General features: G+C 37.6%; 1 protein-coding gene across 3 annotated transcripts in view; it reads left to right on the forward strand.

Annotated features, from left to right (window-relative positions):
• The window catches only part of CNX7 (co-factor for nitrate, reductase and xanthine dehydrogenase 7), an 80860-nt gene extending 56708 nt beyond the window's left edge, over positions 1–24152 (forward strand). Inside the window, exons 2-3 of one of the 3 annotated variants that reach the window (XM_089415959.1) lie at positions 14428–14487; positions 23499–24152. In XM_089415959.1, the coding sequence (XP_089272085.1) occupies positions 23510–23827 (318 nt within the window). In that variant the 5' untranslated portion in view covers positions 14428–14487; positions 23499–23509 and the 3' untranslated portion in view covers positions 23828–24152. The remainder of the gene's footprint in view (positions 1–14427; positions 14488–23498) is intronic. The other 2 variants (XM_089415960.1, XM_089415958.1) reach the window with 2 other exon arrangements.
• The last annotated feature ends 1266 nt before the right edge of the window (positions 24153–25418 follow it).

Raw genomic sequence — 25418 nt, forward strand, 5'->3', positions numbered from 1 at the left:
CATTTCTCAACACTCCCTCTTAACTAGGCAAGTATTCATAATTGTTTAACTGGTACAAGGTTGGCCTCAATTTGAAGTGTTCCAAGAAGAGTACAACAACATACACAATGCTAGATACCAAACTAACAAGGTATCATATCAAAGATCCAAGTGTCAAGACACTATTTCAAGGACACCAATTCAAGGATCCAAGTGTCATTTCCAAGACACTAATTCAAGGATCTAAGGCACTAACAGGGACTAAGGTGTCATCAAGGAAACATGCCACTATATGTATCATCAGGCTGCAACCCCGGTATTAATCCCACAGGATATAGATACCATCTAGGTCACCATGCCAAGACACCAACCCTCATAGGGATCTAGGAATCATCAAGGCCAAACACTAAACGAAGCTCCATATGACCAAGATATCCTACCACACCGGGATCTAGACATCAGCAAGGCCAAATTATAATTGAGATCTCAACACCAACCAGGCCAAGGTGTCCTCCTAAGTACCATCATACGGGCAACTTATGGTACTTATCTCTCCCTCTCAACCAAATCAGAGATATCCACCAATCCAAATATGCAAACTTCTCAAGGAGAGATCAACACATCGGCTACTTTTTCATCCATTTGAACATATTGTGGCCTCACGAACCTAATCACTTCCAATATATATTGGTTTTTACAATCTTTGGGGTCCTCAACCATTCTGATGTTGCTCAGGTTATCACAATATCCAACTTCACCAGCAACACCAAACTCAGCTTCAACACTTCTAAAAAAAACCAGATCTTATCTTCAACACATCAATACCAGCAGTGCCTTGGCTATTCTCCGATCTCATTTTCTCTGTACTATACATATGGCTGACACATCATGTCCTCCCTCTCCATTATGGAGGATATACACTTTCCTTCATCCAAGGCCCCTCTCAACTAGGGATAAGTCCATTATCAACAACTTTTATTCTTTTAGCTACACAGGCTCTTTCTTTTGCATCATCATATCATCGGAGAACTTTGACCTTCAGAAACATCATTCTTTATCTTCTCATGGCAACAAGGTCAACTATCAAATATCAATGTCATTAGGGTTCTCATAGTTCCCTCTTTCCATCATGCTCATCAAAGTCATCATCAAATATTTTTACATCTTTACAACCTCTTGAAAACTGTGTACCTGCAAATCTCTTCAACAAGTACAACCAGGCACAAATATATATGTACAAGAGCATGAAGATTAATTTTACCATAAGGAGAGCATCTAGGGTTATTAAGACTTTTAGATATTCAAAGCCTAGACCTAGATAGGGTTACAATTATAATGGAAGTAATCAAATAGGGTTACACTTTTATGCCCTAGATTCTTACAATAACCTTTGCTAGGGTTTTTGTCACAAACCGTAGACACCATCATCAAAATTTTAATATTAAACAATTAAACCATGTTAGGGTTTCATCCATAGCAAAAGTAGTTACACCTAGGGTTTCATTCCTAGGATCTTATATCAACTTCTAGAAGGGTTTTGCCATAAACCCTAAATATTGTCATAAAACCCTAAAAGCTAGGGTTTTATCGTATGCCCTAGATATCAATAACAAACCCTAAAAATCAAAAGGCTAGGGTTTTATCAAAATAAATAAATGGCAAAAGATCGTATGATAAGGGTTGATTTAATCTAGAGATCAGTTACCCTAACAGTATAAGAATATTTATGATTCTATAGCAAAAACCCTAGACATGAGAGAGTCATTAATATAAAACAATTTTTAAAGACAAAATAATCATAGCTTCTTATATAATGAAGACTTACAAATCTTGTATTTTTAAACATACCTTGAGTTGCTTCCTTTACAAACCTTGTAGGGCTTTCTATTGAAGGGTTCCCTCTGCAACAAGGCTTCTTACATGGTTCAATTCATCGTTTGGAGTCTCCCTCTAAATCTAGTCATAATCCTTATTACAAGTATTCTTTTAGAATATACCTGCAAACTTTTGTTCCAAGGAAGATACAAGGGAAAGGATTATAATCAAACAACAAAGATAAAGCTAAATATGTAGAGGAAATCAACAGGGTAATGAAAGAAATAAAGAATACTCCCTCTTGATCTTGTATTGATCATTTAGGGTCTTTTCTATTCTTTCCTTTCATCATGCTTACCAAAGCACAAGGGTTGATTTGCTTCTTATTTTTGTACCTACATTATTCATTGACATGTACTACCAAGCAAAAATCTACTAGGATGATGTCAAGATTGTTAATCTAAGGAATTCCGAGATATCTTAGAAGATGCCTTCCTAAGGTTTTTCAAATATAAACCCTAATCAGTTCTAGGGACATGATGTCATATCCTAGACTTTATAATTTCATCTTTGCTAAGATTTGCTATACACTTTAGAGTATCTACAAACCCTAGAAATCAAGAGCTAGTGTTTCTATGAAGGAATAATCAAATTAGGGTTAGGGTATTTACATTGACTAGGGTTTTCTAATTCAATATCCATCTAGAGTTTATAGTCCTAGATGTTCAAAAATCTTCAACAAATATATGACTACAAGTACAAACTATAGCAAAACCCTAATGCATATTTATATATACTCTTAAACAAAAACTCACAATTGAACATGTTATGTTATACCTACCTTATAGCAACCTTACCTTACCCTTTCTTGAAGGTGACTGTTGTCCAAGGATAAAGTTGTAGATATTATTGTACTTTCTTTAGAATTGTCTATAAGGTTTTTTGTTCAAATATATTCTTCCCAAGGTGACTTCAAGCTCGGCTTCTTATCCTTTCTTGCAAAGAATTGGTTTCTAGATGACTTTATTTGTTTCCCAAGGATAAGATCTTGTTCTCATGGATTCCTTGAGTGATATATGTCAATCCTCTATCGCTGATGTCGACCCTCTAAGGTCTCATAACTTTTACAGGTTGCCCTCAAACCTGAGATCCTCTTTTTTCAATCTTCAAAAGCTAGAACACAATGGGATCCTTTAACAAAGATTTGGACTTCTCTTATTGTAATTTCAGTCTTATTGCAATTTCGGACTTTTGTACCATTTTTTCAATTTTCGGACTACTGGAACTCCTTATTGCATTTTCGGACTTCAGAGATACTATTATACCTTCGACTTGAGATTTTGGTTCAAGAGCAGACTCTATATGTTTCTGTCTCCTTTAAACTATCTATTGCTAAAGTGAACAATGCTCCTGTAAAATGATAATGTGGATGCCCTTTATAAACCAACACTGCTTTCTTTCTTGAATCCTTCCTTACTAGAGAGAAAATGATCTTCAAGTTGCCGTTTTCCTTTCTTCTTAACCTTAGCTTTGATACCATGTTAGAAAATCAGAAAAGGAAAAATATTTTCTTCTTTGATAATCACTTGTGATGTATTGTTATCTTCTTTAGGTCTTCTTTTAACTTCTTATCATCAAGCAACTACCGAAACATAAATGCATGAAGATCAAAACAACAATGTCACAAGATGTAGGCTCTGAACCAGGGAAAAAGCCCTCTTCTAGGGGAAGACCCAACAAAATTCTCTTATTCTTCAAGAACCAATTCAAAGTGAGACAACAAAGACCTCTAGACCATCATCAAACCTTCCTCCATCCACCAAGTCAGCCTTTCAAAGTCAATACAAGTCAAACACTTCAAAACCAAGTCAAACAGGGTCTTGACCCTCTTCCTTTGAAATTTCGGCCTACAGTAGCTCGGACCTGCGGTAACCCTCACTGTTTGCATGCGTGGCAGAAACAAAGATATTATTGGTCTTTCTTGCTTGGCAGTTGTTCCTTCCTTCCTTGCTGGGGTTTATCTTCTCTTGTAATGGGATATATCTTCCTTTTATGCCTTTCCTAATTTTTTCTTAACTGGAATTGCAAATCGAATGCTTCTTGTACTCAACATTTATCATAGCTGCAATAACTTGCACATGTGAGGGAGATAGATACAAACTTTAGATTTCGGCTTCTACCTATTGTCTCCTTGTTTCTCCTAGACCTTCGCTTGTGTTCCTTGCTATTCCATTTTAGATCAAACTTCTATCATCTTAGATGCCACAATAGTTCGAATGCTTGCTTATATACTCTTCAAGGGTGGTCAAATCCCTTCAATGAGGTTGACTTGGCAATTTCTTGAGGCTGACTTTGTGGAGGAGGATTACATGACTAATTTATATAAAAATGATTTTTCTTCTTTGATACAAAATGCCCAATAAGGATGTAGGACATGATGATAATGACTATGACTCATGACTCAACCCTAAGCGCACATAATGGGTGCTTAGACCTAGGAAAGTAAAGCATGAAACCCATGCTTATAAATAATTTTCTTTTACAATAATTTTCCTTCTTTTTTTTTTTTTAACAATTACATAATCTATTATGAAGACCGATACTAATTACATTTCTCAATAGGCTAGAGGGTCGTTCCATTTATATTGTGCATGTGTATGATGATATTTGTTGATGGTTTAATATCTTGCATATGATGTACATGATTGGTTAATGAATAAAAGATTCACTGAAGTAAAAGAGACAGTAAGATTGCTTGCACTATATCGAAGGGTTATGATATTTTGCTAAGTAACCAATGATATAGAGATTATATAAGTAAACTTATTGAGGCAATCTAGGTGAAGTAACTTTGTACTTCATGAAGTAAATCTATACTTCACGAGGTAGAGGTGAACCATGTCGATGCTACATGCTTGAGGGGTCGCGATACACCCAAAAAGTGCCTTGTAACCATAGGAGTCCCGATGGTTGTGACAACTAACTATGATGTTTTTATTCCTACTATTTATCAATGAACATTATTTATCCTTCAAGAGCTCTGGAACTTTTTTTTTGGCTTTTAATTTCAAAAGTGACCTCATGCAAATCTGTTGATTTTTGGTAGTTGCGGTTGGTATTCAAGGCGACCCATGAAAGAAATAAAAGGAGAGAAATTAAAAATTCAAATTTGAAATAAAATTGTTTAGGTCAGCCCCAAAGTACATTTCGGCCCAACACTAGGAGACGTGCCCCTTGGGCACATCTAGACCACTACATGAAGACACTCGATCTCCTCCATTTATCATCAATTCTGATCAATCCAAAATTATATGTTTTCCATTCACATGTGTGAAGGAGGGGAAGACTAAAGTTTGACCGAATTTCAGAGGTTGTTGATCGAGCTTCTTGAGGTCAGTTTGACCGAATTTCAGAGGTTGTTGACCAAATTTCCTGAGTTTAGTTTGACCAAATTTCAGAGGCTATTAACTGAGTTTCCTGAGGTCAGTTTGACCACATTTCTAAGGCAGTTGGTCGAACACTATTATGGGCAGTTCGACCAAGTTGTTGACCAAAGTTTGACCTATGGAATTTTATGGTCTGTTTGATCTAATTTGGCTTATGAATATCATATTGTAAATTCACTGAGCTGAAGAATTTCTCCTAGAAAAAATTGTGGGGTTTCTTCCTGAGTTTGGGTTTCCCGGGTGAAAAGTTTGTCTCTTTGTGTGCTTGGCTGTCTCTTTATGATCCTACTATCTTTATTGCATTATTGTTGAGATTTTCTATGTATAATTGCTTAATGATCTATGTGCCATAAGTAAACTTGGTTAAAGAAATCATTGGAAATTAATTATCAGTTTAGAAGATTAGATTACCTGGAAAAATCAACATGGTATCAGAGCCTAGGTGAGAGAGTAGCCAAGTTTGAAGCCATCTTGTTTCAAATTGCTCCACTAGGGTTTGTTCTCTCACAACTATTCAAAATTCAATCCTAAGGAATTTTTGGTTGAGATTGAAAGCCCTAGTCCGAACTCTGTTTAAAGCCCTCATCCGAGTCTCGTTGTAATTAAAAAGGAGGACCAAAGTCCTAGTCCAAGTTCTGTAGCCCTAGTTTAGTGTAAGAAACCTTAGACCAACAAGATTAAAATTAGACCGTATAAGTTAAAGATGGTTTTGACTTTGTCTAAGATTAGGCTGAATTTCAAGGGAACATTGTTTTGTATCCATTGAAGAAGGATAACTGAATTTTGTTAAGAAAATTGACTTTGTTTTATGCCCTAGAAGAGGGCCAAAACCTCTATTCCGTGAATAAATCCTGTGGATAGTGGCATAGATGAGGACCACATCTCGCTTAAGGCTAGGTCGCAGACCTAAAAGAGGTTGAGAGGCCTCAAACCTTAGAAAACACAGGTTCAATGTACCTCAGGGTTGAGGAAGGCCAACAAAACAGTGTTTGAAAAGGTAAAGCTTCAACAAAGTTTGAGTTCAAGCAAGGAAGTAATCTCAGAATTTGAAAATTTGTAAGGAGAAACTTGGAGGTTGTTGATGATATTTTTATGGAGGACATTGGAATGCCATTTGATGAAGACATCTTACTTTCATGAAGCATGCTATATCTCAACTTGCAATATTTTGTCTTTGTCAGAAGGGCTAAATAAAACTCTAGAAATCAGAGTAGCAGGATCAAGTTTAATGTTAGACAAGGGCTCCCATTTGGGCCTAGTTGGGAAGCTTTAAGGATGCAGCTGAAATCTGTTTAGAAAGAGACAACATCAAAAGTGTTGCTCATGTATGTGGAAGAAGATGCCTTGTATATGCCGTTGAAGTTAAAAATTGTATTCACTGAGAAATGTTGCTAGTGTTTTTCCACATCAAATTGAAAGTTACTCCAGACTCGGAGAAATCTGAGGAGAAAGGTGCTCTCATATAGAGCAAGAAAAGTCATAATTCTTGTACTAAATATGACCCCTTCTTGGAAGAGCTAGTAGACTTGGGGTATGTAAACCCAAAAAAATGTTGAAGGTTATGATTTAGAAAAACCCTAGGGTTTGTGAATAAAATCCTAGAGCTTGACAAAGAAACCCTAGTTCATGTAAGGAAGAAAAGGAAAGCAACATGCTGATGATGAGGACAAAGATGATGAGTTTGCAGATGGATTTCAATGATTCTGCATGAAGGAAAGGATCAAGAGGGAGTTGACAATTCCCTACAATCCTCAGATCAAAAGATAAGTACTTAATATCTTTCTTCCTTGATTATTGCTTTATTTTTGGGTCAACCTCTTGTCTTTGTATCTTTTGGTTATAATTGTTTCCTATGTGACCTCCTAATGAGGGTTTCAGATACATCATGAACACTGCCAAGGCTCTGGCAATAGATGGAAGCATTGGGAAGAACAAAGCAAAGTTTGTGGCAAGTGGATTCTCCCAGAATTGAGCATAAACTCAGCTAGAGTGATTTATGTTCAAGAGGAGAAATTGCATTGACATCTAGAACCATGCTAGATGATCAGAAGAGCTCCTAGTTCAGAGGGAGCATGCAGGCCAACAAGTTCGAAGGATGCCATGATGGAGGAAATTGTGCTGAGACCTTGTTGAGAAGTCAAGGGAAGCTAGATTAGGGTGATTTCTCTTACTTTGATAACTGGTTGTGATGTTCTTTTACTTAACTTGATGTACTTGTAATTAACTTCTTCTTTACTTGATTATTATAGTGTTCTTTTATTATCAAACATCTACCAAACTATGAAGATCAATGAGACAAGAGGACACAAAATATAGGCTGCTAGCTAGGTCCAAAACCTCTCCTCTTGGGCGGAAAACCCACAAGATTTCTTCTCTTCTTATAGAATCTTCAAATGACAAATTCCAAGACCTAAGACCCTTGTCAAAGACCCCTCCAAGACCAAGTCAAACTTCTCCTTGATGAACTTGCTTCTCACAAAGTCAGCCACCAAAATTTCGGACCTACAGTTTTGACTGCAACTTTCAACCTAACCGCAAAAACCCTAGCTTCGCACGTGTGAGAAAAGATGGTGAAATATGCTTTCTTTCTCCTTCGCTTGGGGTGCTTATCCTTCCTTGATGACTTGGTCTGCAAACTTGATCCTTATGACCCCAACTTTCGACTCCTTAAGGTGACTGTAATTTCTGTTATGTAGCAACAAAATGTGCCTTAGTTTTCCTCGCACATGTGAGAGATGGTGACCCAAAACAGTCCTCAAAAACTTCACTTTTCTTTTTTAGTTTTCCTCTTCTTTGCTAGGTCTTAGGCTTCTTTCCTTCTTGTCCTTGAGATTGAAATTGAGTGTGTGTCTCCTTCAAATGAGGTCGATGGCACTCTTATATATACCTTTCAAGAAGCTCGAACAACCCTTATGAGGCCGACTTATCTCTGCTTAGGCCAACTTGTCTTGGAGCCTAGAGGGAGTCTTTTAACACTTTTTGACTTACAAAAATTCTTTTGACTTGTTACAAGATGCCCAATGGGGTCTTTCATATATGACAATGACTCTATTGACTTCATAACTCTATGAAAAACCCTAGAAGCACTCAATGGGTGCTTGACTTATAGATAAAATGATTTTGAGCATGAAACCCATGCTACAAAAATTATAATAATAAATCTTCTTTCTTTTTACAATATACAAGAATCAAGAGTACATTTCATATTTATGAAGACCGAACCTAGTTACATACTTCAACACTCCCTCTTAACTAGGGAGGTATTCATAATACATACAAGGTACTTGGACATTCTCATACTGAAGAATTCTCATAAGAAGAGTCAGATTGGTAAGCCATCTCATAAGCTATTTATTCAGCTTATACTAGTGCATCTCACCATATCAACCAACATTGTCACATAGCAAGGCCTTGACTAACAACTCCATCTCTCCACAAGATTAGAGCACAATGCTAGGGAGACAAATGATTTATAGACACCTTCATCGTTGTCTCTCAAGGCACATACCCCATTCTAATGTTCACAAAGTATGTCCTTTTAGGACCATTCCCATCTTGGATTTACACATTCTCATAGAATTTCCTCTTCAACTACTCTTACCTATTTGATGCCCTACCTCTTTCTCAAAGAGTATCGATATCAATATCAAATGCTTACCCAACCCTCCATTCTTTCTTCATGAAATGAAGACAAGAATGATGTGTCTATATCTCCCTCTCAACTAGGGAGGATCTATTCATTCCTATAAAAGGAATATACCCAAGTTCCCTCTTAATTAGGGACTTGTTACCAACAACAACTATTTGCTCTTCAGTGGAGATCATGGTACTATCAATTGCTTGTAGAGATCCTCCTTTTTGCATCATCATGTCATGGATGAACTTCAACTTCTTCATCATGGAGCCATCTTCTTCCATAACTTATTCGTAGGGCATCGACCATCTTCTCCATCACTTCCCTTCAACAAAACATAGTGTTGAACCAATAGTCATGTCATCCTTTTCTTCATCGGGAAGTGACCTTCTTCGTCATCATCTGGCTATCCTTCATATTGCTACCTTTTCCAAGTCATATTTCTTTTAGGATCTTCCATCCAATCTTGGTTGTAGATGTACTTCTACAACCCTCTTTCGGTGGCCCTGTTACAACCCAACTAGATGCTTTCTTTCAACTTTCTTTCAAAAATAAAAAATGAACATCAAAATTAGTATTACCTCTTTATGATGACCCTTTGTCATGACATCTACTTCTTGCAACATCAACATCCTTTAACATACTATATGAATCCATCTCCAAGAAATACATTACCAAGGTTCATAGATATCAGGGTCTTCATACCTTCTCCATGGAGATGTTATAGCTAATCCTTCTTGTTATCATATCTTGATCACTTTTCTTATCTTACGTGACTATAGATATATCTTTCACGATCTCTTCTTTCACTTTTCTTCACATATTACTTCCTTAGGATCTTCTATACATAGTTCCTTCATTATAGGAACCATAGTTGCCAACCACCTCATATTCTTCATGAGGTCATATCATGTTAATATGTAGAAGAGTTCAAGGCACATTGTCTACATGCCTTCATGTATCATTCTAATGGAAGAGTTTCTTCTTCTTTCATCATGCTCATGAGATAGAACATTCTAACCATTCTATCTGCAACTATGTGATGACATGACTTTATCTATCTATTACCAAATATATACATACCTCTTCCTTCATGTGGTCATCTAGACTTCCTTCTAGCAACTTCCTTTCCTTGCTTGAAGATGAAAATACTTCAACCAACTTGACATGCTGCACATCTTTGTCATCATACCATCATCCTTCTAAACTATGGATCCCACACAAGGTGGAATGTAGACTATCTGCAAGACGCTTCTTCTAAGTAGAGGTGAACCTTTTAACAAAGATTCCAATGGAGGATCTTGATGATCCTCATTTTGCAAATGCTTCTTTCTAATGATGATGATGTGTGACAACCTCTTATCTTCCTATCTTGCTAGATGACTTACTTCAATCATTCAAATTGTTACTTTGGTTATCCTTATATGCTTCCAATGAAGATGCCATGAGCTACTTCCTTTCTATCATGTACTATGACTGCTTCAACCATATAGACTTCTACTTCGGCTATCCTTCCATGCCTCTATGATGATGTCATCTCAATCTCTACTATAATGCATCCTATCATACTTGTGATGCTTTCCATCATGACTACTATCTTCTATAAATTGAAAAGAACTAAGCGTAGGAGGTTATCTCAGTCATAATAAAGGTCTTTCACTTCCTCCTCCTTTGTTTTCTTCTTTTTTGGTTCTACTTCTTTGGTGACATGGGCTTCATTTCTTTCCTTTCTCTTCTTGTTGTCCTTCTGAGTTTAGGACAATTCCTTTTGAAATGCCCATATTCATTGCATTCATAGCATTGAATCTTAGACACGTTGATTTTCCTTTGAAATCTTTTTCAAGACTTTCCTTTCTTCCTGGCCATCGCTGCATATGCTTGAGCTTCTTCATTGGATCCAACATCCTTCTTTGCCTTTAGTTTGGTTTCTTCAATTTTGCATAATGACCATAGATTGTTGAATGGGGTAGTTTCCTTCTTTCCATAGATACTTGATACAAAGTTACCACATTCATCAGATAGTGCATTGAGCATAATGGTGGTCATCTCTCGATTAGACATTACCTCTCCTAGCTCTTGTAGTTGATCTCTTATTTGAAATACTCTCATGAGGTATGAGGCTAGCCCTTCTTCCTTTGAAAATTTCATCTTGTATAGTTCGATTCTTAACAAAATAATTTCTCCTGCAGTACTTACAGAGAATAATTCCACCATTTTTTCATAGATTTCTTTTGATGTCTTCAACTTTGCTATATAGGGAATGAGGGAATCCTTGATTGACTGAATAAGGATTCTTTGAGCTCTTACTTCTCCTTCCATATACTTTGATAGTGCTTGAGATTGCTCTTGAGGAGGTTTGGTGATTGAGCCTGTGACATATTCACTAATTTCATTTTCTATGAGGATCAAATCTATTATCTTCTTCCATGCAAGGTAATTCGATGTCCCAACAAGTTTGTTGTTCTCCTTGCAGAAAGAAGTCATTGTAGTTTGAGACATAAAGTATAGACTACTTGTTAAGTGAAGATGCTCCTTTGATGATGATGTCTTTCACTAGATGCCTTTTTGATGATGTTTGCTTCCTTGACGACATTCTTTCTTCAAAAGACAACACTTCTTTTTCGAATAGGGAGAGATGATCTTCTTCAAGGATGTTTGAGATGTGATCCTTTTTTCAATGTGAGGGAGATCACTTTGATTCCTTTGATGATGATGACTTCCTAGTAGATCTACAAGATCAAGCATGCGGTAGATGACAACATAGAGAAGTACAAAGCAAGATTCGTGGCAAGACGGTTCTCTGAGAAAGAGGGAGAGGACTATGAAGAGACATTTTCCAAGTACACTTCTGTTAGAATTATTATTTCTATTGTTTCTGTTATGGATAGAATATTACATCAAATGGATGTAAAGACTGCTTTCCTCAATGGAGTGTCTGAGGAGGAAGTGTACATAGAACAACCTTAGGGCCTTGAGGTACATGAGAGGAAATCTCATGTCTGCGGACTGAAGAAAGCTTTGTACAGACCTTGGGCATGGTTTTCTCAGATTGATGGATATCTGTTGAGTCTTGGTTGATCTTGTTATTATATGACTTGTTTTTTATGGGATAAGGACTCACGTGATAGAGGGAGCAACAGTGGTAGGAGGATTTTCTTTTGTAGTGGGAGTAGTCAAGCCTTGCTTCAGTGTCAGAGATAGTTGACCTTTGAGTTCGAGATGAAGGATTTAGATTTGATGCACTGTACTTCCTTGGTCAAGGAAAGTATACTATTGAGATCCTTCAGAGATTTCGGATGAGGCACTGCAAGTCCATGGACACTCCCATGGTGACAAATCTGAAGAAGCTGAGAGGCTTTGATTCAAATTTGGTGGATCCCTCGATGTATAAACAATTAGGAAAAGAGGAAGGACCAGTCGTCCAAGTGGATGTCATGGGATTGTTAGACTAAATGCGAAGAGACGGGAGGTCTCTAAGAGTAGTATGCCTTTTATGAGTGGACCATGCCAGAGAGTAGATATGCTTTAGTGACTAGGAAGCAATAGTGGCAGAGGGAGCAACTAGGATTGCCATAGCAGGAACTGTTCTAGTATCAGAGGGAGCACCCAGTTAGGGTGACCAGAAAGCAACTGTGGTGATGGATTATGGTTGAGCCCAGGCATGCAACACAACATGTGTTGAGGTATCGACATGGTATAGTTGCATATGGATTGAGATATGTCTCAAATGATGAAGTACAACTGCAGGGATATACAGATTCAAATTAAGAAGATAATGCAGAAAACAAGAAGAGCACATTAGGATGTTGCTTCAGTTTGGGTTTTTCTATGATATCCTAGATGAGCAAGAAGAAGACATTTGTAGAGGCCGAGTATATTGCAGTGAGTTTGGCGAGTTGTGAAGCAATGTGGCTTTAGAAGCTACTCGCAAAATTGTTTCATCAAGTGCTAGAGACGACAGTGCGAAGCACATTGAGAGCAAGTACCGAGACAAGGTATAGAAGGGAGCAGTATGGCTCTAGTACATTTCTATAGATGAGTAGGCCGTTGACATTCTCACAAAGCTTCTGTCCTAGGATGAAGTTTGTTTACTTAAGGGACAAGCTTGGAGTGGTTGAGAATGCTTTCCTCGATTAGAGGGAGTGTTGATGTTGTAGCATCAATAGGAAAATATTCTCTCTAGGTCAAGGGTATTGACCATGAGCCATGTAATGTGGCTAGGGAGATTGGCCAAAGAGCATTAGGGCTTAGAGTGCTCCCCTAATCAAAATTTTTTGACCATATTGCCAATAGGTGCTTGGCTAGTGGGTAGAGTGAGTTCCTTTAGCATTGGGAAAGTGTTTTACCATTCAATTGGCATGCAGGAATGGTAATTGGCCCAGGGTTTCACCATTTTTTTGGTCAAAGGTATTGACCTTTCTCCAAGTGATGACTTGTTGAGTTGGTGACCCAAGACTAGTCTTGTTGACCTCTGTCAGAAGGTTCCAACCATATCGTCAAAGGTTTTGGCCAGTGGGTAATTAGATACATTTTCAAAGGGGATTTGACTAGTAGATAATTAGATCCTTTGCATGATGCTAATGCAGGATTCTTTCCACATGGTTCTACGATAGAACATGAAGTGGATGGATACATTAACATAGCAAGTTCATTCAATCTTTTTTTGGGATGGAGAAACTGTTCAGCAAAGAGGACATCTGAGGAAGTCAAGGTGAATATCTCCCTAGCTAAGAGGGAGTGTTGGATTTTTGGTAGCTGTGGTTGGTATTCAAGTCGGCCCATGAAAGAAATAAGAGGGAAGTTAAAAATTCAAATTTGAATTAAAACTGTTGAGGCCGGCCCCAAAGTACAGGTCGGCTCAGCACAAGGAGACATGCCCTTTGGGCACATCTAGACCACTATATAAAGACAGTCGATCTCCTCCATTTGGCATCAATTTGGATCAATTGAAAATCATCTATTTTCTGTTCACACGTGTGAAGGAGACAAAGACCAAAATTTGACCAAGTTTCAGAGGCTGTTGACTGAGTTTCTTGAGGACAGTTTGACTGCATTTCTGAGGCAGTTGAACAAACTCTGTTATGGGCAGTTTGACCAAGGTTTGACTTGTGGAATTTTGTGGTCTGTTTGACCTGATTTGTCTTATGAATATAAGATTGTAAATTTGTTGAACTGAAGAATTTCTCCTAGAAAAGATTTTTGGGTTTTCTCTCGAGTTTGGGTTTCCCAGGTGAAACATTTGTGTTCCTTTGTGTGCTTGGCTGTCTCTTTACGATCCTACTGTCATTATTGCATTACTATAGATATTTTCGATGTATAATTGCTTAATGATCTGTGACATAAGTAAACTTGGTAAAAGAAATCATTGGAAAGCAATTATCATTTTAGAAGATCAGATTTCCTTGAAAAATCAACAAAATGAACACTAATTGACTTGATTATAACATGTAATAACGTTGTAATTTCTTACTTTCATGTTTGCAATGATGACATCTGTGCTTATTCACAAAAATGACCATTGAAACAACTCTGTTTTCTCATGTATTTGCACAGGAAACATTTCAGTGTGGACATGTTGGGGAAACAACGAGGAAATGTTTTTTAGGTGTTTCTGTATGGTGACGCTTGGGAAATGTTTCCCATACTTAACCCAACTTTCCCATTGTTATTTTCTTTATTTGTTTTTTTTTTCACTGCTAGGTGTCTGTAAGGATGGCTATATACAGTGTCATAAAGATATGCCGATTTTAGAATTTTGCAATGTGGAAAAAGTCGAAGTAGGGATTGACAAGGGTCCAGAAATTGAAAAAGTCGTTAAAGTTGGGAGATTTTTGAAAAAGCCGGTAAAAGTAGGCAAAATTAAAAAAATACAAATTTTTTTTTTTTGAAGTTTTTGTTTAGCTTCTAAAGTATCCACAACATCAAATAAATGCATTTCCACATAAACATGTAAAGAAATCTAATATATAATATGTATATGAAGTCTAGTGCTACATCACATATCAAAATAGTGAATCAAGTCGTGAACCTTGAGTCCTGTCTCAGTCTCAACTCTCAAGAGTCAAAATATCAACAAAAAATATATAAATGTATATCATGAGTCATCTACATGTCATAAAGTAATCAGTCACTGAGATCCTTTGCCCCTTTTACGGGAATAGGGAATACCTTTGCCTTTTCCTCTAGAGGAAGAAGGCCTTGCCCCTGTGGATACAAATCGACTCAATCATCCTCTAGAAGCCAATAAAAGAGGTGGCCTTTGTCTCCATTGTGGGCTTGTCTCCATCGACCAACCGAAGAACCCTTACCAAAGGTTCTGAAATGACACACACCTCCTCTATTGCTGCCCAAAAGATCTGATCATATGAAACTAGTCTGCATATGCCCTCTCCCTCTAGTTTGCGGTGTTGAAGAAAGTGTAACTAGGTTCGGCCTTCATAATGACATGATCTTTGTATTTGATGTAATAAAAGAAAATAAATTCTTTTTGTAGTCTTGCTGCATGGGTTTCATGAGCAAGAAATGTCACTAGGTAAAAGACTTCTTCTTGATGTCTTTAGGATTTATTTTATATGTCAAAGAGTCATGTCATGTATACAAGTCTTCAACAAGCGTAACAACCTTCCAAGACCAAGATCTATGCCTCAAATCAAGTCTTCCGAAGTCTGCAAGCAAAGCGATAAAGAAATGATATAAGGAAATGATAAGGTTGGCTCCAAATAAATGAATTAAATGAATAAATAATTGTTATGTCGGTTTGATAAAAAGACCCGTCGGTTCATGGATGTAGGTCGACTCAATTTAGGAGGCTAACCACTATAAATACCCACGAAGGGTCAGCTCAAAAGAACAGTGCTTCACACTTTTACGTCTCTGAAATTTCGGGTAATGAAGCCGCAGTAGCCGTAGTCAAGATATGTAGCCGCAGTCATGAGGAGCTGAAGTCGCAGTCAAGGCATGGAGACGCAGTCATGAAGAAGAGGTGCCGCAGGGATAAAGAAGAAGCCGTAGTCATATAGAGAGGAGCCGCAGTAGGGTTTGACTGCACCTAGTTTGGGTTTAGGTGCAGTCACAACCTCGATGCAAGGAGCAATGAATAACATCATCACAGTGAAGTAGAGTCTTAACATACTTATGTTCTGAAGGAGGTATCTTGCATTCTTTCGTGTGAGTATAGGAGTAGATCCGCTCTACAAGGTTTATCATATTGTTTGGGTACAGTCAGTTTTCGCGTGACATAGCACAACTCTAGCATCTTTGTGGTCTTGGCTTAATTGGAAGGAACTCTAAACGTAGTCACTCACTTGATGATCACTCTATGAATGAAGACACAGTGTATGGATGAATCTCGGAGAAGGATACATAGATCAAGGATGGTATTCATATAGTAGATAACATACAATCTCGATAATGAATGCATTACAGTAAGACTCGGATCTATGTGTATTGAGCAGTATTGTAGTCTATGTAGAACAAGAAGTTGTATTCTAGTCCCAGCATACCAATGATAAAGGAATGATGTAGTCTCAGCATCATAACAGTGACAAGGGTTACATGATGAAGCAGTGATGAGAATCACTATCTCAGCGAATATACAATGATGATAAAGATATATTGCAACAGTCATCATGACGATGACTTCAATGAAGAGCTTATTGACATAATGTAACGACTGTCTCAATGCATCAATAAAAGCATAGAGATCACAGTGAATGGATCACGTTGATATGAAGCAACAGTGAAGATCTCAGTAGTGATGGCTTCAATGGTGCAGCAATGGGGAGGATCTCAGCGATGACGGAAAGGAGGATTGTTATCTTGCTCTTGGAGAGGCAAAGTGCATCAAGGGTCATGGTCTTGGTATTCGTCAATGGAATCTCTATAAGAAGAATTTACGCATGGGTTTTCCTCTCCAAGAGGGAGAGGTTTTGGCCTTGGCAGAAAGCCAAAACATTTGTGTTCTCGTCTCTTTTGTTTTGATCGCAATTTGATGAAGTTAACATATGCTAATAATGAAGTAAACATCAAGCTAAGAAAAATTGTTTAAATGCTTCACAAATTGTTAGAGTATGTAACGAAGAATCATTGTAATTATGCTTGTCCTAGATTCTTCAACCTGGTATCAGAGGGAATGGTTTCAACAATCAAAATAAGGCCAGAGAAGAGACATTCAGGAATCAAGAGATCAAAGCGGTTGAATATCTACATGGAAGAATCAAACCCTAGTCATGATCAAACCCTAGATCAGAGATTAGTATGCATCAACAAGGGTTTTAGATATCAACAGTGTTCAGATCTCAATAGTAGTTTTGACAAGATCATCCACAACTCAGTTTGAATCCTTCTTTAGATATCAGATCTGAGAATATATATGAACAGTACTCAAATCAGAAGCTATTCTATGGATCGTGGCAAGCAACTTCAATTCAATACGTATCAACAATTTGTTGAAGAGAAATCTAAGGATCTTAGCCGATATTTTTGCTTCAACAACTGCCAACATGATCAAGGTGAAGTTCTTGTCTTCACGTATCAAGTAAGTATCTTTTATTCTATAATCAAGTTTTGGTTTATTGACTTCATCAGTGCAAGAAAATCTATAGGTTAGACAAAGTTCTTGCAGTGGGATTGACAGAATCCTCATGAAGGAGTGAAGTCAGTACCTCAAGGTCTCCTTTGAAGTCATGAGAACTCTTAAGGTTCTATGAAGAAAGAAAGGAGACACAAAAGAATATACTCTCTGAAATAAAGTGCAGAAGGCGCCAAAGACTGAAGAAATATCTTCATGAAATATCAATGGAGAGATCTGGGAAAATAATCATCATTGATATTGATATTGATAAGCAAGGTAACAGATGTCCATAAACAAGAAGGTCACCTCCATCAACAGTATGTGGTCTCTATGTCAGATACAGAAAGGCAAAATGTTAGAATACAAATAAGTGCAGATAAGTAGAGGAAAGATTAGTACTATGGAAAGATTACTCGACAAATGGAGAAAGCTGAGGAAAGGATCAAGGGAAAGAGGGAGTAATGGATCTCCACTATGGATGAGATGGTATCCCTCTCAAAAGGATCTTAGCAGAAGTCCCTGAAAATATGAACATAGTAAGATGTATTGTGGCATCAAGAGCTTGTATGGAATCATGAAGAATATAACTCTTGGGAATCTCGTTATACATTGAAGAATAGGAAGAAGTCATTCAAAGGAAACATTTGCCAGATGGAGATGTACTAGATCTTGAAGGATCTCTGATAGAGATCTTTGCGGAGGATCTCCTAGTCCAGACAGGCAGCAAATGTTTCGTCAGAAATTCCAACTCTTGTAACTCATGAGTTGGTGGTTCAATGACATGAAGAATGGCGCAGACCAAGGGATTGAAGATCTTTTCAATCAAGGACGCTGCAGGAAAATACCGGAAGGAAAATAAGGTATGTATGAGTGTATTTGTATTTGCATTTGATATTGTAATGTCATGATATGTGGTTGCAAATAAAATATATCAAACATGATCAAAAAGGGAATAGATCTCCTCCTCTGAAAGGATGCAGAAAGACATAAATCAGACTAGATGAAATCAACATAATATGTCCTCATAATGTAGTTGATGACCATTGAAGAACTATGAGAGTTCCTGGGAATGGAAGACATGAGGATGGAAGAGATCGTGAAACATGCAACCATGACAAAGGCAGTCAACATCCAGAGGATCAGGAAGATTTGACCAGGAAAACTCCCGGAATGATGTGAAGACTTTGATGGAAGTATGAACAGATGAGGACCCTTGACAACAGATATCATTGGGAGATGTGTGAACATGAATGCAGGATGATTGATACCTACAAGAAGATGTCACTCGAAAAAGCCACACCAAAAGGTAATATGTGATTTGTTTTGGTGTCTGACCTCTTGGAAAAGTCTGGGTATGTGTGTAGGATCAAGGAAAGGAGAGTTGTGAAGGATGTCACAACTATGTACCCTGTGATCCAGAGCAATCACTGTTGAAGAAGAGTGAAGACAAATGAGCTTATGAAGGAAGCCCCAGATATGAAGCCAACGCAGATACTTTCTGGGAAAGAAGGAATGACATGACAGAGGAAAGTGATGGATGGATGACCCTACATGTGAAGAAATTGATGACATCGAAGTCTTGAATCATCAGTCAACTAGAAGACCCTATAAAGCATTGATGATAGAGTCCCTGGGTAAGAGGGAGCTTTGGGAAGTTCCTATGAGCAAAGGAACTTGAGCAAGTTTCTGAGTAAAGAGAAACTTGGATCTCGTCCCTAGTTAATAGGGAGAGTTAGACATGACATTCTTGTCTTCAGTTTGGAAGAAAGAATGGAGGATTGTGTAATTATGTGGCATCCGACACTCTTTGAGGATGTGGTAGGGCATTCAAGACAAGAGTGGGCAAGAGGACCAATATTCTCGAGGGTTAGGAACCCAAGATGAGAATAGTCCTAGTAGGGCATACTCGAAGAACACCCGGGTGGGTATGACCCTAAGAGAGACAATGATGATGCGTGTCTATCAGTGATTGGTCTCGCCAACATTATGTGCTCTGATCTAAGTGAGAGATAGAGTTGTTAGTCAAGGAATGGCTAAATAGAAACAGTGTAGGTTGAAATGATGCTATAACAGATGGACTGCAAATCCGATTCTTCTTATGAGAAATTCTTCAGATTAAGAATGACCAAGTACCATTATGAATACCTCCCTAGTTAAGAGGGAGTGTTGAATAAAGTGTAACTAGGTTCGGCCTTCATAATGACATGATCTTTGTATTTGATGTAATTATTAAAAGAAAATAAATTATTTTTGTAATCTTGCTACATGGGTTTCGTGAGCAAGAAGTGTCACTAGGTAAAAGACTTCTTGATGTCTTTAGGATTTATTTTATATGTCAAAGAGTCATGTCATGTAGACAAGTCTTCAACAAGTGTAACAACCCTCCAAGACCAAGATATATGCCTCAAATCAAGTCTTTTGAAGTCTGCAAGCAAAGCGATAAAGAAATGATCAGGTCGGCTCCAAATAAATGAATTAAATGAATAAATGAATGTTATGTCGACTTGATAAAAAGACCCATTGGTTCATGGATGTAGGTCAGCTCAATTTAGGAGGCTAACCACTATAAATACCCACGAAGGGTTAGCTCAAAAGAACAGTTCTTTGCACTTCTACCTCTCTGAAATTTCGAGTAATGAAGCCGTAGTAGCCGCAGTCAAGATATGTAGTTGCAGTCATGAGGAGCTGAACCTGCATTCAAGGCATGGAGCCGCAGTCAAGGAGAAGAGGAGCCGCAGTAGAGGGTAGCCACAGTGATAAAGAAGAAGCCGCAGTAGGGTTTGACTGCACATAGTTTGGGTTTAGGTGCAGTCACAACCTCGATGCAAGGAGCAATGAATAACGTCATCACAGTGAAGTAGAGTCTCAACATACCTATGATCTGAAGGAGGTATCTCGCATTCTTTCGTGTGAGTATAGGAGCATATCCACTCTACAAGGTTTATCATATTGTTTGGGTACAGTCAATTTTTGTGTGACATAGCACAACTCTAGCATCTCTGTGGTCTCGGCTTAATAGGAAGGAACTCTAAACGCAGTCACCCACTTGATGATCACTCTATGAATGAAGACACAGTATATAGATGAATCTCGGAGAAGGACACAGAGATCAAGGATGGTATTCCTATAGTAGATAGCATACAGTCTCGGTAATGAATGCATTACAGTAAGACTCGGATCTATGTGTCTTGAGCAGTATTGTAGTCTATGTATAACAAGAAGAAGTTGTACTCTAGTCCCAACATACCAATGATAAAGGAATGATGTAGTCTCAGCATCATAACAGTGACAAGGGTTACATGATGAAGTAGTAATGAGAATCACTGTCTCAGCAAATATACAATGATGACAAAGATATATTGCAACAATCATCATGATGATGACTTCAATGAAGAGCTCATTGACATAATGTAATGATTGTCTCAGTGCATCAATGAAAGCATAGAGATCACAGTGAATGGATCACGTTGATATGAAGCAACAATGAAGATCTTAGTAGTGATGGCTTCAATGGTGCAACAATGAGGAGGATCTCAGCAGCGACGGAAAGGAGGATTGATATCTTGGTCTTGGAGAGGCAAAGTGTGTCAAGGGTCATGGTCTTGGTATTCGTCAATGGAATCTCTATAAGAAGAATTTACGCATGGGTTTTCCTCTCCAAGAGGGAGAGGTTTTGGCCCTGGCAGAAAGCTAAAACATTTGTGTTCTCATCTCTTTTGTTTTGATAGCAGTTTGATGAAGTTAACATACACATGCTAATAATGAAGTAAACATCAAGCTAAGAAAAAATATTTAAATGCTTCACAAATTGCTATCATGTAACAAAGAATCATTATAATTATGCTTGCCTTAGATTCTTCAACATGCGGCTAGTAGATAAAGCATACCAATCTTGTGAAAAAAATATGCTCTTCACATCCCACATAGAATTCAACAGAGATTGAAGAGATATGAAAATAGTGGCAAATCGTGTAATGGCAGGACACACCAACTCTTTATTGTTGGTGAATCTTCTCATCAAGCTAAGCACAGATGCATGATTATATATAAATTTTGTTATGCTCCTGGATGATTCAACAATATCTCTCACAAGAGGAATCTTACCTATATCCTCCAACATCAAGTCAATACAATGAACAACACAAGGTGTCCAAAACAAGTTAGGATACCTCTCCATAAGCAACCTGCCAACTGCAATATAATTTGTAGCGTTATTCGTTATGACTTGGAAAAATTTTTGTGGGCCCACTTCCTAAATGAAGATGTCCAACAACTCACATAATAAACGTGCATCTTTAATGTGTGCAGATGCATCAACATATTTCATAAACATTGTCCCCTTAGGACAACTAACCAAGAAGTTCAGAAAGGTCCTACCCTTTTGGTCAGTGCAACAATTTGACATGACTGTGCATCTAGCGTGTTTCCATGATGCCCTAAACTCCTCCAATCTAGTAGTGCAATCAGTGTTTTCATCTTGAAGAAGAGGCCCTCTCAACTCTGCGAAGGTAGGGGCTTTGTACCCCGGGCCAATGACAACAACAACATCAAACATAGGTTGGTAGAATGGGTTTGTCTTGGCAATGTTGAAAGGAACATCACTCCATAGAAGACACTCACTGACCAACTTGTCAGCGTCTGCCTTTTCCTTTTTTTAAGTGCCAATTTGATGCCAGGTTGTGCACTAGGTGTGGTTCTATGAATAAAAGAAGATGAGAAAGCTGAGGGGTTAGGACATGTGGGTGTGGAAGGTGATGAGCATGAATCACTCTCACTTCCCCCACCCTTGAGGCCCCTACAAGTTGGCTTTTTAGTGCTGCCTTGGTGTCTTTGCCCTCCTCTTTATCCATCAACGATTTAATGCCCTGCTAGATGATTTCTGGAGATGGATTTGGGCAAAGTTCTATATTTTGCCCATGAATTTGCCCCAAATGGAATTTTAATCTGTTGACACCCCTTAACATATGCTTGCCACACAACTTGCAAGTCAAATACATTCTATTGACCCCCTAGATTCGGGTATAGTATCAGGGTCATCATATTCCCACATAGGGTCCAAAAGCCTTGGCATTTTGTTTGAAACTTTGACATTTGAACTTGAATTTGAACTTGGGCACAATTTGTTTTTGAAAAAAATTAAAAATTGCCCATCACATAAGAAGCAAACACAAATGTGATTGTTGATTTTAAATTTTAAATGCCTCTTCTCACTCACTTGAACACACTCAGATTCACTAAACAAGGGTTTAAATTTTTGGCCTTTGCTTCTTGAAAGTTGAAAGTTGAAGTTTTGATTCAATCTAGATTTTAAACGATGTTTTGATTCAAAATTCTAAGCAAAAATAAGATAAAAACAAACTAATAGAATTATAGAAAGATTTAAGAAGCCATTTGTGTAACAAAGACTAAGAGAGAAATTAAAATACATACTTGACAGCAGCAAGTCGGCACCTTGAATCTTTCTGTTGAGCAGTGGACAAATCTCCAAATCCACACCACAAAACTAGCAAACTTCCTCCCCCTGGGCAATGGCAAACACCTCTTCTCTCCACAGGGACGAATGGTAGCAAGAAGAGTGAAAATGAGGGTTTTTTTTTTTTTTTGCCTTTTCCTCCACTTATCAGCACCCTGGGCAGGCTCTTCGACTTTTTGGGTCGACTCCCAAATAAATCGCGACTTCTACGATTTAATCCCGACTTTTTCAACAGTGAAAAGTTGCCAGAAAGTTGGCAGGTTAAATCGACCAGCCCAAAAAATCGGAATTTGGAGCATTATTCCTGTTTTTGGGACTCGTATTTGTGTAGATCACATCCTTGATTTCTTTGAAAATATGACTTGCATTATGTAGGAATAATCATCTCGATGCAAAGGCTTGTAACCTGGACTTTTTACCGCAACATAGCTGCAAATTCTGTCATTGTCCTTGACATGAATCTCTGCATACAACTTTCAACTAATTGTGTCAAAATTTTCCTGCATTTACATTTAAATCATCCAAATCTATTACATTGCCAATGCTCCATGTTAACACAAATGTTCAATTTGCTTGCAGAGTATCCTGTCATGGATGGAGGAATTAAAAAATGTGATACAGAAAGTAAGGAAGTAGTCAAAGACCCTAATGAAGAGAAAAATGTGAAAGTGAAAGTACTATTCTTTGCCAGGGCCCGTGATCTAGCTGGTGTTTCCGAGAAGCTTTTGTTCATGGAAGAAGGTTCAACCACTTTGGACTGTATTAAGAATCTTCTAGTGGAACTTCCAAGCCTAAAAGAAATATATGACTGCATGGCAGTGGCCCTAAATGAGATGTACGTGACTGATTCTACTCTTGTGAAAGATGGAGATGAGCTTGCTCTTATTCCTCCAATCAGTGGAGGATGATGAAACTGGCTAATGTCATTCAGTCATGCATTAGTCAGTTCTGAATGTTCTTTCAGCTATTCCAAATGACAGTGCAAGCCGAATCACCAAGGTTCTTTTATATAATGTTTATCATACATTTAGTTATGTATAAGAAAGCAGGTAAGCGAGAAATTGTATATCTAAATCCACTTATCATATCCTTCTCATTTTTATATAAGCCCTTTTCTGCTGGAAACTGGCTAATGTCATTCGCTCATGCATTAATCATTACTGAATGTTCTTTCAGCTATTCCAAGTGACAGTGCAAGGTTTCTTTATATAATGTTTATCATACATTTAGTTATGTATAATAAACCAGGGAAGATAAACCAGGGAAGCGAAGGATTGAATGCTTGTATATCTAAACCCACTCATCATATCCTTTTTCTCATTTTTATAGAAGCCCATTTCTTCTGGGCTTGTAAATACACCAACGTTACTTCTCTATGTTCTTCCAGCACAAATTTCTAGAATAAAGGGCTCTGATAAAAATACACAAGTTTTTCGGATTAGCATCGTCGCCATTCCATCTCATTAAATCCTGGACCTGGACCAGAAAGAAACACAAATTTCTTAGCAAAATTAACCCCCACAATGTTTTGCATCCTTCACATATTTGTAAGAAAATATTTATAATTTCTTTGGCAACATTGTTCAGATGTCAACATGGACAAAATGGATTAATGAATGTGTTACAACTTTACTTTACACATGGAGTTCTAAAATTTAGATTAATTATGGCCTCACGTGTGTTCATTCGCAAGAATTTTTTTATACGAAGGCGTACTTCTTACACTCGCATGTTCGTGGGGAACTCTGAGTTTGCATCTACGTTAAGAACAAAACTATATTATACAAGTTCGAACTAAATTTTAATTTTTAATATAAAAACTTTGAATATTAAAAATTAAAAAAATTGATATCACATTATTATTAATATTTTGAAAATTTTATATTAAAAAACCATATTGGATAACCCTATGCACGCCTTACTAGCAAGGTGAGAGGTGCATTGTTGTACAACCTATATGACTGCTGCCACGTAAATTTGTAAGCGTAAAACTGTACAATGTGAACTTGCACACTACAAGGATGTTTTGACAGGCGGTGTACATGAGGTGGGCATGAATAATGCAAGGATGTTGGTTATCCTTTCATCTAAGTTTAGGGTTTTGATTGACTTTTTCCTTTTCTCATTAATGCATAGACTTTTTTTCATACGTTGATTTGAAGCACATATATTCTATATTAGTCACAGCTAAAGGTTTACACATGTAGTGCATTCTAGGTGTAACTAAGATGGAAACGTATTACCTTGAGGGAGAAATAAACATAAGATCAAAAAGTATCATGTTAAGTTGCTAATATTGGTTGTACTATATTTCAATTCAAGAGAAAGTAATATATTGTATTTAAAGCAAGTGATTATATTAATATATTGGTCTTAGATAATATGGTGGTCATATATGGGTCCTAGATAATATGGGGGTCATATATGGGTCCTAGATAATATGGTGGTCATATATTGGTCCTAGATAATATGGTGGTCGTTCGTTGTATCAAGTTTTTA

Source organism: Pinus tabuliformis, chromosome 3_2, assembly GCF_031772625.1.
Source record: "Pinus tabuliformis cultivar Carrire ecotype Pingquan chromosome 3_2, CPIR1, whole genome shotgun sequence".
Taxonomy (NCBI): Eukaryota; Viridiplantae; Streptophyta; class Pinopsida; order Pinales; family Pinaceae; genus Pinus; species Pinus tabuliformis.